General features: G+C 37.6%; 1 protein-coding gene across 8 annotated transcripts in view; it reads left to right on the top strand.

The window, feature by feature from the left end:
* srcin1b (SRC kinase signaling inhibitor 1b) overlaps positions 1 to 16339 on the top strand; it is a 99500-nt gene that overhangs the window by 18581 nt on the left and 64580 nt on the right. For 7 of the 8 annotated variants that reach the window (XM_017310821.1, XM_017310820.1, XM_017310819.1 and 4 more), the window contains exon 2: positions 13247 to 13554. In XM_017310821.1, the coding sequence (XP_017166310.1) occupies positions 13247 to 13554 (308 nt within the window). Of the gene's footprint in view, positions 1 to 23; positions 181 to 13246; positions 13555 to 16339 lie in introns of all 8 variants that reach the window. The other variant, XM_017310825.1, reaches the window with a different exon arrangement.

Raw genomic sequence — 16339 nt, 5'->3', positions numbered from 1 at the left:
TTTCTGTTTGCCTTCGTCCCCAGAGAGATGCTGACCTACACACGTGCCAGTATCATTTCTGGCTTGGAGCCCACAGAGCTGTCAGCCCCACATACCCAGGGCCAAGAGGAGACAGGGGACATGAACAGTACGGAGAACATCAGGGATAACGAGCAGAGACGGAAGTAGACTGCAGTCTCTGTGAGTCTGCTTCTATTAGTGAGGCTGGAAGGAGATGTAGAGGCACTGAACTGAATCTTTCTCTGACTTACATTGTAAAGTTAAGAGACTTCAGAGTTTTTCCTCTGAATAGAAGACCATACAAGTTCTTCCTTATGTCTGGGATAATTCAGAGGGTTCTGGATACATGGTGACAGTATATCAGCTGGTCCATGGTGCTCTGGTTTTAAATGCACTCCACACTTTAGTTTGTGTTGGCAGATGAGACTTTCTGTCACAGAAAAGTGTCAAAATGAGCCTCTGGCTATTAGAGGACATGGGTTATTCCTGAATTTCTGGTTTTTATATCATTTCCTCTTCATGTTAGTTTTTACCATCAGGAAATTTAAGCTTGAAAATATAAAATGACTTGCACAGAGAAGAGAGATGCACCAGAAGCTTATGTTACAACACCAAGTTGTTTAGTCTATGCAAGTCGGTGGATTTCCTCTGAACTGATCTGGTGAATGCATGGATGAATGGATTTACCAGGGGATTTTTCTCATCATTTCCTTTAGAAAACTGTGAAACTAATATTGCTCTTTATAAGTTTGTAACCATGTTTTGTTGAGTTAATATGACATGTATGACTTGTTTTATACATAGCATTTGAAAATCAGTTTTGTTATTTCCCAAAATGAGTCGTTTCTTCTCTCTGCTCCTCTCTTAATAAGAATTTATCATGGATGTTTAAACTCTGAGATGCTGATGCTCTAGTCATACTTGTATTTGCAAGACTTGGAGTTTTCTTTAGTTTTAACTTAAAAAACTTTTGCATTGCTTGTAAGTGGATTTTTATTGAGACATTAGAGTTTTGAGTGGTGTGAAAGTAACGTAAGACAGTAAAGGAGAATGTTTAGTCATTCATAATATAGATTCTGGTATTTTGAATTGGTTCCACACATATATTTACAATAGTTCTTGTTCTGTTGATGGTGTGTGTTTTTCCTGGAGATTTCAAAGCTGAACCATTGAACTGGCTTCCTCCCAGAGCCCAGTGTGAGACACTGATTAGTGGCCTCTAACAGATCTCAAGCCCTGACACATCCTGTCCCTCCGTTCACTCAGTGATATCAATTATTCACCTTCACAATGTGTCCTGGACTCAGATGAGCCAGAAATATCATTTTCTAATTACCAGTTCTTCCTCTAAGTAGAAATGGGTATCTGGCATCAAACCAGGTTTGTTCTTATTGGCTGAAAAATGGGGCGGACTCCTGCATGGACTGTGCATTGGTAGTGTAACCTGAAAGGGATCGTTTGATCCATCTGCTCTTCAGTTGCCAAATTCAGACCTCCATCTGCAAATGAACATGGCTGTCTGAGTTTCAGCTGCATGATAATCTGATATCCTAATCATGCAGCCTCTCATCTTAAAGTCACCATGGATGGACCACATCCTGAGTGTTGGAAAATTGATGCATATTGTCCCAGAGCACTTGGAGCTAGGATGACCTGATATGAATGAAAATTTTTATCTTAAAATGGCAGCAGACAGACTTAAATTCAGGCAGTGTAGCTGAATGAGTGTGAGCAGATCAGGAATGGAGGTAAAGATGATGAAACCTCAGCTGTCCTTGGTTCTCGTAATTGTCTTCTGTTCCCGTCACCAGATTGTCCTGAATTATATTTCCATTTTGAAGACAGGTCATCAAATTTAGGATCAGCTATGAATAATATTAGGAATTCAGCAGAGAGGTTTCCTTGGGGTTCAAAAAAGCACTGAACTTGCTTGGAGTTCAGAAAAAAAGTACAGTCACACACGTGAGGCCAATGTTAATACCGTTTTTACTGTCAATGTTTACTGATTGCCTGCCACTCCAAGGCATTATGTGGGATTATTAGTTCTATGTTTGCAACTTGTCAAATCGCTACAATATCACGTGCTTCTCCTATGTGGCTTTGTTGGGTGGAAAAAAATGTACTACTACGATGTTTTGACCTCTGATAAAAGCATGTTGACCCCTCACACTGTATTCTAGAACAGAAGAACGACTTTTATACTTGCACAACATCTGAAGACATGTGCTATGAAGATGAAGCTTGGGAACATATGGTCTTCAAAATAACAGTGGTCTCAAACATGTACAAGTTGCATTATTGACAAAATGGTTAAAGTACAACAAAGTCAAGATGCAAGTAAAATGGTGTACAAACTTGACTTGGTTACACGAGGTTTGGTCTAAATATAGAAAGACTTTGGACCTAATCATACAGTTCAAAGGCAATTCTACCAAATGCTAAGAAGATGCATGTCAAATTTTGAACTTGAATGAAGTTGAAATAACTTTTTAAAATTCTCATTATCCTGGCTTTAAGCTGCCATAAAATTAACTGACCTAAAACAGGAGGCGGCTTAATTTTTAACACATAGTGTATATATTTGATTTCAGTTGTGACTATGCTCTCGAAAAATTATTTCATAATTCAACCAGCTGAAATAAAGCTGTTTTAAGGACCAATAGATATTTTAACTTCAATTTTGTGGCTCTCTAAGAATATCAACACTGTGGGTGAGACTTTTGAGAGAGTGACCTCCTTTTTTTTATCGGCTTCACACTGTTACTCTGTGATCCCGAATTTACCATCTTGCTGCTGGCAACAGTTTCATTTGGCAGCAATTTTGCATTCAGCAAAAGCGCGCATCCGTCTAAATATAGTCGGCACCCATTTACATTCTGATCCTGCGGAGCATTTATTTTTATTTTCAGCTGCCCTGGAGAGCTGCACGAGTTGTGGCATACTGCCTCCTCCTGTAATTAATTGCATCTAATGATTGAAGAATTGACGATGGTGAGATGGAAAGGAAGAGTAAGATGAGAGACAGAAGTCAACTTGGCTTTAGCCTGCAGCATGTTTCCAGCAGTTCAATTTCGAAATTGGAATGTTGTGCGAAAATGAATAAATATGCTGGTGATTCATTTTTCAAATACGGGAAGTATATGAAAAAAATAATCTTATTAGGAAAGAAAATACAGAATATTAAATAATTTTCTTGGAATGTGATTTCACTGAAGATCTCATCATTCTGAAATTACATTGTTAGAAATGCATTTTGTGACACTATGGAGATGAAATAGGACTCTTTATTGATTATTCTATTAATGTAGAGTTGATTAAACTCCGGCAGCAGTTTAGTTTGTTTATGGATCTGTTCGTTCCATAAACGAACAGATCAACGAACAGAGTAGCAGACTGCTTCTACATTACTTGAAGTCAGTGGTTCAGTTGGCGCACATGGCAGCACTGTTGCCTCACCCCTTGCCCTGGATTCGAATCCCAGCCTTTCTGCACAAAGTTTGCATGTTTTCCCTGAGCGCGGGTGGGTTCTCTCCAGGTACTTGCATATTACAAAACCATGTTCCAAAATATTGAAAACTGAAAACTATCTGTAGAATTTGTCTTTTTTTTTTTTTGCTAATTTTGTATATTTTTATTTTATATGAAGACTCCTTGATGCTGATTGGTTGTATTCTCGAGATTAAAGAGACTGGAGATGGTAGCTTCTGCACTAGCTATGTGTATGAAAACATGTTTAGGTATATCTGTTGATGGAACTATTAAAGTAGGTAGTTATGAGTGTTTCTAAGGGGAGTCTCAAATATTCACCAATTTGACGTATTTTGCAGACTGTTGTGGCCTTAACCTCTGTGAATACCTGGGATCCACTTTAGCCAATATTGCCAAAATAATCACTTGTACTCTTTGAATTTGTGACCCATAGCAACTATTTATAAATGTCACTCTCCTTCCTAAATGCATAAATAAGATCTCTTTTCCACTAAGAGATGTAACGTTTCTCTTGCCATGTAGCTGGTTTTAGTTTTAGCTTTTGTGCAAATATTTAAGCAGTTCCAAAAGTACACATCACTAAGTTATGCAAGTAATCGTAGACTGTTTTAAACTGGCAGCCTTGTTTATTACTCTGTACCCCTGAAGTAACTCTTGGTTGCAAAAAGGTTGAGGACCCTTGATGTAAGTTGAATTGTTCTGCAGTGAATCTTCTACACTGCTTCTACACTTTAATGCTGTATGAGATTTCCTATTGGCATCCATATTTAAACGTATAGCACTGTCCAAATTGAGCCAATATGTGTATGGTAGATTATGCTGTTTTCCATAAACGAGCCAAGTATTTGTACTCAAAGCGTCACCTGATGTTGCCACAAGTCTTAAAAGCTTTTGAGAATGAAACATTATCAAAGATTCATTTGGTAGCACTACGTCTTTGTGTAGTTAGAAATCTTTTCTTGACCAACCATTTTTTTTATTGCTTTTAATTAGCCAGATACTATCCCAATAAAGTACTAAAAGTTTCGCTTTTCAAAGCAAAACTAGGTCAAAATGAAAAGCATAAAAAAACAATTGACAGTGTATGTTTTGGCTAGGTATGAATTTCTGTCGCAACCTCTTCTTTCCTGCCTCGGTTCTTATTAATGGATTTGTGAAGAATATACATGACATTTCATGCAGCGAAATACGTGCGCCTCATCGTTATGAGGATGCGATCTGCTGCTCTGGGATAAACTCGCAACAAATCACAGCTTCCAAATCAAACCGTCGAGAGGGGGGGAAAATAATTTGAAATAAATTCTGAGTGAAGCAGGGCCGAGTATAAATGATTAGATCTGAGCCCAATGAAACCATAAAACTAACAAACTGCATGTGTCAGACCCTAGCTGGCTGGCAGTGGCCAAGGTTGTACTACCAACACACTGAAACGCTTTCGGCCTCGTAATGAAAAATTGTTTGGATGTGGCCGGCCTTGAGTAGCCTTCTGGAATGTGTCCAGGATCTCTGAAATATAATATCAGTGGCACAATGACAATCACTCACTTTGTGTTTAGGCTTCTCTGAGCTGCGATAAACGCAGAATAATGATACGCACCGGATCACATGCATCCAAATTCTGTTGCTTAAATTATTCAGAAGACTTCCAGCATAATCTAAATAGCGAATGCCTTGCAAAAATGTTGGCACCCTCTTAATTTTTTCCCATTCGGTACAATACAAAGGCAAACTTCAGTGCATTTCATTGAGATTTTATATGACGGACCATTATTGTGATGTGGGGGGGAAAAAAAATCATGCATGGTCTTCAAAAGCTTTTAAAGATATTCTGAAAAGTCTAGTTTTATCTGTTGTTTTTAGCCTCCTTGAGTGACGACTCTGTAGAATCTTATTTTGCAGCAGTTACAAAAATTGAAAATGAAATTTTTGCCTATTCTTTGGAAAATGTCTAACGTCAGTCAAAGTGGAATAGAAGCGTCTGGTTGTGAATTCATTTTCAAGACACTGCATACGTGGTTTTAAACTGAATGGGCTCTTTGGCCATGGTTGGAATTTGTGTAAAACTGCTTTTATAGATGTGAGTGAAACAAAAATCTGACATCCTCTCAGTGGGGATCTGCACCAACATTAAAGATTAAGCATTTTATTTAGAATGCAAAAATTAAAGGGCAATTCATCAACTTGACTAGTTACTGGGTTAAGAACTGTGGAGCCATAATAACAGAGGCGTTGCCAGGGGGGAGCTGGGAGGAATTGGCATCCCATTAACTAACACCAGGAGCAGAAGCACTAATGACACAGTGGAGAGCAGAAACAATGGAGCAGGGGGGATGAAGCTGCTCCTACACGTTTATGAACAATGTCTTAATTTTACTAGTGGAAGCTGCTCATGATTTTGTGTGCATAATATTTGTGTCTAGTTCAATTTGGAAAACGGGCTTTGGGGTTAGTAAGTAATTGGGTTTTAGTATACGTGTATGGGTCGTTTAAACACTTGTCCCTATGCAAATAATTTAGACCTGAACTTTCTCAAAATGTTATTCAAGAAGAACCTTTACTAAAATGTAAGCTGTCACAATCATTTGAGTGAAACCAAATTCTGTGGACTCCCAACATGTTTTTCTAAACGTGCATTCATGTGGAACTAATTAGAGATAAAATTGTCTTGTGGTTCAGTTATTATGCAGAGTGTGTAAAAGATTATTTAAAAATTAGGACATATTCAAGTATTGAAATTTCTGTACTTTTAAGCAAATATTAATGGCTGGAGTTTATATAAAGGAACAGTATTATGATTTTCATCTTTAGATCATGTGGTGTATTGTATACAGTGACGAGAGGCTTATTATAGTCACCTTTTTCATGGATTTTGCATGAAATTATCACCTAGCTTAATTTCAGTACACTAAAATAGGTAGACCTTTTGATCTGTACTTTACATCATTGTGCGATATCTAGTTGGATCTTAGAGAAATCTGTAAGAGGACAAACACCAATCAAAGCATTTTGTCCCGTGTTATCAGTTTGTTGGCTTGCTCTTACTGCTGCCATAAATTCACAAAATTGTTTTTTTATGACATGAAATGTTTGAATGCAGTTCAGTGCTGGAAAACAGGCATTGTACAAATCATTCAAATGATTTACAAAGGCTTCCTGTTAATGTTAAGAGACGTGGCGGTGTTTAATAACTCTGTTGGAAGTGAAGGTTCCGGTTTTGTGGAAAATATGGGCTGTAAATGCAGCTGCAGGCGGCAGGTTGAGCTACATAAACTCCATCATGGGTGATCTCTAGATAAACAGCAGGAAGATGATGTGTGAGCCGTCGTTATTCCATAACTAATTCAGCCTCGTATTAATGCTGAAGCTTAGTATTTACATTATTTTGGTTTTAAAAATGTTGCTCACAACACTTTGATGGTCTTGTTCTTCCTTCTCGTGAAGAGTTGATTGCCGTCAAAGTTTGTGGAGGTGAAAACTCAAAGAAACTAAACACTAGTTTAGCACCAAAAACGGTTTGGTAGAAAGTCACACTACAAATAGGGAGCATATATGTTTAAAATAAGTGTCTTATGTTACTAACGGTTACCTGTAAATTAGAAACTGCTGCCAGTTTCACTCTGTTGAAAAATATTAGGTCACTAGGAGTTTGGCAGCTCAGTGAATAATTTCTAGGTCATCAATAACTTGAAGTGGAGTTAAGTTACAGCCCAGAAGACATCAGGATGTCTAAAACTGTTCAGCAAGATGTACAAAAGGCCTTTTTTGAGAAATGCACCACACAATCATTTGGCCAACCCTGACAAGTTGCTTGGTATGATTGTTTCTACACATAGTTAGGTGAATGCTTTTGGACAGTGACCTTTAGGAGGAAGAGCGGTAAAGAAGCTGTCTGTGTGAGAAAAACATCAGGGATGAACTAAATTCTACAGAAAGTAGAAGCCTTAGTCTACAATGGGTGCAAAGTTGCTGCATGCGGATCATAGAGAAAACATGGTTACTAACAAAGGTGCATGCAGTTGAAAATCGACTCCTTGTTCGAGTTAATATCTTGTTTTTTAGTGTACAGTGGAAACATATCTAGCAAAATACTGACAACAAAACGTTTTGCCTAAACTGTGCACTGAATTAGAAGGTAGCCAGTTTTGCTACATATAAAATCTTAATGAAAATTAGCCTAATTAGTTTTTTTACTAAGAATACATTCCTTAGTCAACAGGTTTAATATTTTCAACAACTCAGTTGAGTAAGCAATCATTCCTGTACCAGAGTTATTTCAAGAAGGTAAATTACAGCAGGTATTGCGGCAGAACGGCGCGTCTGTCTGCCTCACACACTTCCAATTCCACCCACTGAAACACATACACACACACACACACTCTGAAGAAGTTTGCTCAAGGCTTCACATAAATTATAGTGACAGGGCCCGGTATGGATGTTCCTGCGGTCTCTGCAAGTTCCCTTCGGTTTTATAGCCTTACCATGGATACACATTGGCATGCTGCTGTGCTGCCATCAGAAAACTTCCATCTGTGACCGACTGAGACACTATTTGAAATACCACAAACGTCGTTGTTGTCGGGGTGAATGCACAGACAGGAAACTTTGAATGATGATTATTAATTACTGCAGCAATTTCAAGCTCAAGGCAAGTGAAAGATATGCCCTGGGAAACTTTCCCAGTGACGGCTAAATGTTTGATAAATATGCTTTGGCTTGTATATTCTCATGGAAAAAGGTCAAACATGCAGCGATGTGGCGTTTTGTTGTGCAGCACAGAGCAGTAAAATGTGCTAAGTGCAAGCTAATCAACTTTAAGGTCCTGCTTCAGTGGATCTCTGCTGCTCAGTGGGCAAAAGGAGAACACTTAGGGGAGAGATCAATAATGTGTGGAGACTGTGTTGGTCAAAGCCCTGCAGGTCATGTAATTCAGTTTGTTTGTAGTGCACAGTATGCACATTATGTGTCTGTTTACCTCCAAATTTTACTTTAACAGAAAGTTGTCTGGAAATTTTCCTAATGTGGGTGAAAATCCATTAGACAATCCCTAATTGGATTAAGTCCATTTAGTTTTAGTCACGGGAGTTTAATGTAACTTAAATTTTTTTTTTACCTGCTTATTTGTTTGTGTGTTGATGTGTAAAATTATGACCTAACCCCATATAAAACATTTGTTGAAGAAATTCTATTTGATTTTTATGCAGATCTGCTCATTTTCTTTAAAACCAGAATGCGACTTGGTTAGAGATTAATTATCCAATATAATCATTAACTTGTAAATTTAGATCAGACCTTCAAAAGAACTAATTCATGTTCATAGTCCACCATTTAAATATTATGAACCAAGTCCAATAAATTCAGGATAAATCATCAGACTGACGTTAGTGCACTAATAACACAACCAGTTCAGTCTAGCAGTTTAAATAGTCTAGGTAGTTATGAAGTGTCAACTGCGTTTTTTGAGAAGACGGCACTATAGTAAAGTTGTAAGGAGACTGGTGAGACGAACTTCATCAATAACTAGTCCAGACAGTTATTCAGCATTTCCTGAATGCTTGCAAAGCTATTCAGCAATACCTTTAAGATTTACTAAAACAGTCCAAAAACACAAGCTTGCATGAGACAAAATATTGATGGAGCAATTCGCTGTTCTTCCTGCAGCAAGACGATCAATACCCCAGCAGAAAACTCTAATAATTCAATATGTAAAGAATTTCTATAGAAATATTATCCTGCTTCTGCTGCCCTTTTCCATATTGCTCCTTGGAGAAGCGTTTTAACATGACATGAAGCCAACCAGCCAACATAAATACTACTTTCAGTGTAATGTGAGAAAAAACTGAGATGTCCCAGAGTTTAAAGATTTTTAAATTGAAACCAGTCAGTTCATTGTCATTATTTCAGAAGCATTGTCTATTAGTTTGTTGGGCCATGAATTATGAGTCTTAAATCATATGGCTGGGAAAAAAAGGCATGGGCCAAAATGCCATCATGAGTTTAACATGGTCTCGAAGTGCCATGTTTTTGTAGGATTTTACACACATTTCAAATTAAAATCAGATTTGACTTACCGCGTATAATTGGTTAGTTTTTATTTATGGTATTTATTTGGATTTGTACACTGAAGTAGAACTACTAACACTAAATTTAACATTGGACTGGCAGTTAAACAAGATTATACCTTGCTGTTCTGACACATGCATAAAAAGCTATTAGCTCATTAGTGGAGCCATTTACCAGACTAGCCAGCCTGCAGTCAGCTGCTTTATTGACCTGCTTCTCATGGATGTAGTTTTTAATTATTTGCCTTTCAAAGAGTCATTGTGCTTCCCAGTTTCCATGCCATGACTGTCCATGTTTTTTGCTGTGATTAATTCCCAAATGGTTGATGGGAAAGAACCTAATGGTTTGTTAGAGAAAACCATGGTGTCCCTCCTCTGGCAGTGGGCATTTATAGTTGCTCTGGTTGTTCCTCTGTAAAACCTTTTACCCTGAAAATGGAAACTGGACTCTGCATGTTGTACAAAATATTAACTTGCATTCTCCGTCACACCTTTGAGTGAAATATAAACATCACAAGGAACTTCTTCAACATGATATTTGTTTGGCTGCTGTTTTTCAAGATAATTAGAACATAAATGGCCAGTTGGATGCACTATCTGTGCCCTTTATTTCCACTTATGGGGCGTCTAGATGTTGGTGATTGGTTTGACACATTGCAGTATCTCCTACAGTTTTTTTTTATTTTATTTTTTTTACCAAAGCTTAGAAAAGCTCACTACATACAGCTAATATGAGCTTGTTAAACTCGGTGTTTATGTAGGCCAGAATGACAAAAAGGGACCATTCCTGTACTTTAAAATTCATTTGTGTGGTAATCTTGAACCGCTATTTAAATCTGTGAACGAGTAAATTCTCCTTGAAACTTTTAGCAGATTTTTGTGTCCTTTTTAAACAAATTCCACTCCACACCTTGATGTTGTTTTTTAACCCCTTATCTCATAATTACTTTAATAAGCTAACCTAAGAGTGATGCTGTGGCACATTTGATAAAACTTTAGCCTGATTTGTCTGAACATTTATGATTTTAGACAAAAACAAAAGCAGCTGAGAGAAATTTAATTAGGCACGTTTTTATTTTTGAGATTTGTTGCTGAACTGTCGGGACATTGGGATCAAAATAATAATCCCAATTGAAAGTCTTTATTTTGTGCTAAAAATATAATTAGATTATTTCTCACTTTAGCGAAACAAAGACTTGAAATCTGAAGGGATGAAATACTTTTACTTTTATAGATATGAACATGGAGACTATGGTTGAGAAAATGAGGCCATCACCAAATATCTATTGCATTAAAACCATCTTTCAAGCATTATTAATGCAGAAATCTGCTTCCATGACCTTAGAGGTGTGAGTGCATGTGTTGTAAAACGTTTCTTTTGTAAAATGTTTTCTGCACAGTACATTCTACATAATGTTCTGCAGTAGAATGTTGTCCTGTGACATTCCTACTAAATGTTGACTCCTGTCTTACTTAATCATCTTATTTTTGGTTTAATTTAACTCATGAAAACTGCAAATGTGCTGTAACTGATCACCGTCCTCAAGCGAGAGGTGCTTTGTGTGTAATTGGTCACAAGAGGGCACTAAACTTCATTACCCCTGGAGACAGACATCCCCATTTCTGTCACTTCTCATTGAGCGTCACACATGAGACTGTTCACATATAATAGGAGATTTTACTGCATGACTGTTTCGTCTTGCCTTGGGGTTCCCAGGACAGTTACAGTTGTAAAAACAGACAGATGTTCTCCTCGTTTTCACGCGCCGCCAAAATGCCAGAGGTGTAGTTTCTCACTTCCACGTCTCTGTTTTCTATCTAGATAAACTCACAACAGATCTATGTGCAAAGTTTTTTTTATTTTTTATTTTTTAAAGATTTTTTTGCAAAAAGGGACTCATTTGTTTCTGTTAATAGTTTTTCATGAATGAAACTCAAGCTTAGCTTTAACTAATTGATGAAAGCAAAAGACTTGGTGCACCAAATCACAATATGGTTAGCTATTGTGATGACTATACCAGACAGAATGCATGTTTGATGAACATCTTTTATTATTTATACTACTATGCATTTAGTTGTAAGACAAATAATAAATTGACATAAAAATTGAGGGAAAAACAGTTGAGGATTAATGGAAAGTTTTTTTTTCTTCCATTTGAACTATTTAGATAATTTTGCACCATTAAGGAGCTTAAGTTAAAGAGACTTTATTTATTTACCGTACTATCATTGTGAATCAGATCATGTTTTCTGCTTTAAAACCTTCCCTTTTCGCCTTGGATATACCTCATAAGAGCTAATGTTAGATAAAATCTCTATCTGGTGTCAGTGAGGCTGTTATACTTTGCGAGTAGTCAAAGCAAACATTTTTGTCAATTTGTGTGCAAATAGTATATAAAAAGAACAACTTCCTGGATCAATAACTCGTCAAGAAAACACTAAACCACAAGCAGCTCTTTGTTATAGGTCTAATTAGGTAAACAAAGAATTGCATCCAATCTGTTACTGCAGTGATAAAACTTGTCACTTTGGTTTTGTTTGTGACTATTTACTCACTTTTAACCTATTTTTCCCCCCTTCTGAGTCCTGTTTATATTGATATATCGTTTAAAAATGAACATAATAATTATGTTTGAAAGTATTTTGAAATAAACCTTCCCTAGTCAGTACCTAGTCAGCTTGGCACTGATTAAACTATCTATCCATCTTCTTACACCCTTGTCCCTTAGTGGGATRGGGAGAGTTGCTGGTGCCTATCTCCAGCTAACGTTCCGGGCGAGAGGCGGGGTCACCCTGGACAGGTCTGATGAAACTAAACCATACAAAACTTCAACCTGAAGATCATCGTCCTGATAAAGCAATTGACTGTTTATTGGTTTCAGGCATCTGTTTTTAGATGTTCAAGAAGTTGGAAGCAGTCCTCTTATTTCATCCACTTCCTTCAATGCATTAATGCCACTTGAGCATGATGCTGCCACCGGCTTCCTTCTTGGTCTCCGCCCTCTTAGACCATGATGATGTTAAATTAACCCAATGTGGGCGGTGAGCTACTGCCAGCTGATGAACATCCTGAGTTTGTTTGAACAGAAGGAGAAGTTGAAGTTGCATAATTAGAACTTGAATCAAATTTAGTTCTCCAAATGAACAATGATTCATTTGGAGAACCTTTTCTATGTCAGAAAAGGTTTTTGCAGAGCCATGAAGTTTTTGAATGTCTCTGACCTGGACCTGATTTGAAAATGTGTTGAATATGCCTCACAGTGGACTCCATTCTAAGAAATGGACTAATTTAAATAAACTTGCCATGGAGATTGATCAATTAGTCAGAATTATGCCAGAAGCTTGCTGATGGCTACAAAAAATGTCAAGTTGAAATGTAACTTGTTATAATGATTGAGCAGACATTAGCAGGGGTTCTTTCCTATCATTAATCATTGTCATTAATGACATTCATGCCTGTGATCAGTTTATGTAAATTTATGATCTGCACTACATATCCATCAGCTTACATCTGGCTTCTTTGCTGAAACATTTTTTTCTTAGTTCAGTAAAGCTGAAAGACTGGAAATGATCTGTGAATTTAAGTTAAATTTTATTTAAAGTAATTGCAGTTTATCAGCCTTTACCTCAAATGACAGCAGATAACTTCGCTTCATAAACCTTCCTTTCTGTGTTTTCAAATTTCTCCCCGTCTGCAGGTCGAGAGAAGAGAAAGGATTCCATGATCTCTGCAGGTGATGCCGAGTTCCCACGAGATTACCACACCCTGGCTGCCAGGGGCGGCCGTGGGGCACGGCGCTTCCAGGACAACAGCAATGGGGGGTTCACGTCTTCCTCGCTGGACCGCCGGCACAACTCTGTGGCTGCTAAGAGCTTGGAGGCCCTGAACAGCATGCACAAGGCGGACATCGAACGGCAGCGAGACGCCCTGATGGACCTCCAGAAGAACAAGTACACAAACAGTCCGGGCAGCTTGTCACAAGGCTCCGCTGCTGCTGGCCGACAGGTATCTTCACAAACCCGCAAAAATAATTAAGAAATCAATGTTTCTGGGACTGAGCCATGAATATTTTCTTGGTAAATCCTGTTTGTGTAGCAACATTTTTCATAGGGTAATTTTGTGGCTTCTTTATCTTGAAATAAGTGGACTTATAATTGTACCATTGGGTCTAACTAGGTGTAATGACACAAAACCTCAGAGCGCTTTAAAGAAGCTGTGTTTAGTTTGGATTTATGTAGCCATTTGAGAAGTTGCAAACATTTCTAGGGAGTTAGTAAGAACTCAATATGCCACTCCCCCTCCATCCTCCTGACAAAAACCCCTAAAAAACAAAAACTGGCAACTTGCTTTACTGAACCCTTTAATTAGATGTTGAGCTCAGTATGATGTTGGCTCATTAACTCTGAATCATGTAGAATATAATACCAGACCAAATGTTTTGTAACCACATTTCTAGAATGTTTTAAAAAGTGACAACAAATTTACGTCTAGAAAGTTCAATTTTGCAATTCAGAATGCATAGGAACCCTGCATAAAATGTACCTAAAAAACAAATATTGTCATTGGAAAAGTGGTGGGAAGTTGTTTTGGAGTGCTTTATGAAGTCCAAACAGTTTATTTTGTGATTGGATTTTCCTTAAGGACTTCTAGCTATGTTCTGGTGAGATGCCTGCTGTTTGGAAGGGGGACTTCAGGGAGCTAACTTTGGGCTATCAACTGAACAATAAAAATGAAACCATCAACTTTGCAGGGAGGGTAAAAGCACACATGCACAATAAACAAGGAGCAGGAGCAGAGCTGAAGGGAGCCTGTTAACAATACTTGCTTTGCCTCAATACCAACATACCTTTAAATAAGTTCCCCCTATTATATATATTATATATATTATATATATTCCTCGCTCAGTTTCTACAGTTTCTTCGAAGCCTTATCAATTTACTCTTTTTAGTTTGTTACTCTGGTGATGCAATATGAATGAAAACAAAACAATTGCTTGTTCCATCTTTAAGTCGAGGACTCTTAGGTTTTGGATATATTATTGCTCACTGCCAGTTGCACGATCCCTGTATGCTTTCAGTATCTGCTTAAACTCAAAAGGAAAAAGGTTAAGGTTCCTGTGTGTGTACTCTGATGCGGTTTCATGTTCCACCATCTTAAGCGGAACATCATAGTGTCACCTTAAGGGGGAATTGAGCTCTTTCTGAGTGCCTCCTGTTTCTACATGTGAACATTTACTTTTGCTCCCCGATAGAAGATGGCAGCACATTGGGTGGGTCCTGAATACTTACATGAGCTTATTAAGTGGTGAGATGCCTGTGGGCCTTGAGACGGAGACCATAGCACCTTTATGACCTGCTGGAAGGGTCACTGATGGCCGTTCTTTTTGTTTATTATCAGAGAGAGCGAGCAATAAAAAAGAAGGGGAAACAAATCCCAGAGATGTGGAGAGAAAACGTCTTGAGGTGAAATTAAATTCTCTGCCCCTTCACATCTTTATTTTCTTGGCTTTACTCGAGTCGTCAATCATCAGCTGCTCTGACTTTATATCTCAACTAGAACTGCCTGACTCAGCTGTTTTATGTTTGCCTTTAAGGACTCTTCAGCAGTTATTTCAGGAAAATGGGCCCATTTCTTTCCATAGACACAAACTTAACCCCCCAAACATTGTTGATGTATATATTTGTTTTATTGTCACAGTGTACAATCTATAGACGATAAACAGTTTCTGACAGTTGTTTCCTCCTTGTTTGAATATGTGGTGGGTACGGCTTTGGGCTGTAACCTGGATGACTGACACAGCAGGCTTTTTCATTTAGTTCAAAAGCAAAGTTGCAGTACTTTTGGTTCTGTAACACTTCACAAGATTAATGGAGATGGGTCTTTTTTCTGTTCCTCTTTGCACAATCTGGATCAATGGTAGTCTAACTTTTTCCAATGTAAATTCATCAAGTTGGAAAAATTACAAGGTCAATAATTTCTTGCTTTTAAAAATTTATCTCATTAAATGAAAGACGTATAACATTTTAGACCGCTTAGGTTTGTTTTCTTGGTCCACTACAGATGTTGGAAGTGATTGTACAACGTTTGATGGGTCGTTTTGGACATTTAAAAATAAAGTTTTGGTTACTGGTCCTTGAATTGTCTCACATTTTGAAATCACAATTTTCCAGTTACAGTCCCAGTTAACAGTAGCAAGTTTACCACTTTGATGGCAGAACAGAAAAGGCTTTTTTTTCAACTCATTACTCCTAGTCGGTTGATTTATAAATAGTCTTGTCGTTGTTATGGAAACTTGCTGACCCCAAGATGGTGGTTGATCAGTTAATCATCATAGATGTTTAAGAATTGCTGATAAAGCCAGACATATTGGCTCGTTGTCAGAAATACATTTTCTTTAGGATTAGAAATCTGACACTTTACTCTCTAGTAACGTAGAAATTGTTGAGGTATGCTACCCTCAACTTACAGTTGCAAAATGTTAAAATAAAAAAAAAGCTCATTTCAACAATCTTTTTTTCCAATTCTGACAATTCATTTGAATCCCCCAAAGTGATTTGTTTTTCACATCCACTTTGTTTCTTTTAAACAATTGGATATACTTTAATTTCTTCAACATTTTCCTCTTAAAAAAAACAAAATGTCTCAAGACCATTTTGAGGAAGTTGCACCTTTTCTGTTGGGTTCTTTTATTCTGCTTTTGCATTAAGTAAACGGCTATGTAACATGTTTAGTTCTGCGCCCTCTGTCATTTCTCCATCTCATCTTTTTCTCTCCACCCACTCCGAGTGTC

The sequence above is a fragment of the Poecilia reticulata genome, linkage group LG19, assembly GCF_000633615.1.
Source record: "Poecilia reticulata strain Guanapo linkage group LG19, Guppy_female_1.0+MT, whole genome shotgun sequence".
NCBI lineage: Eukaryota > Metazoa > Chordata > Actinopteri > Cyprinodontiformes > Poeciliidae > Poecilia > Poecilia reticulata.
The sequence above is the reverse complement of the archived record's forward strand: the minus strand, read 5'-3'. Positions and strand labels throughout refer to the sequence as shown.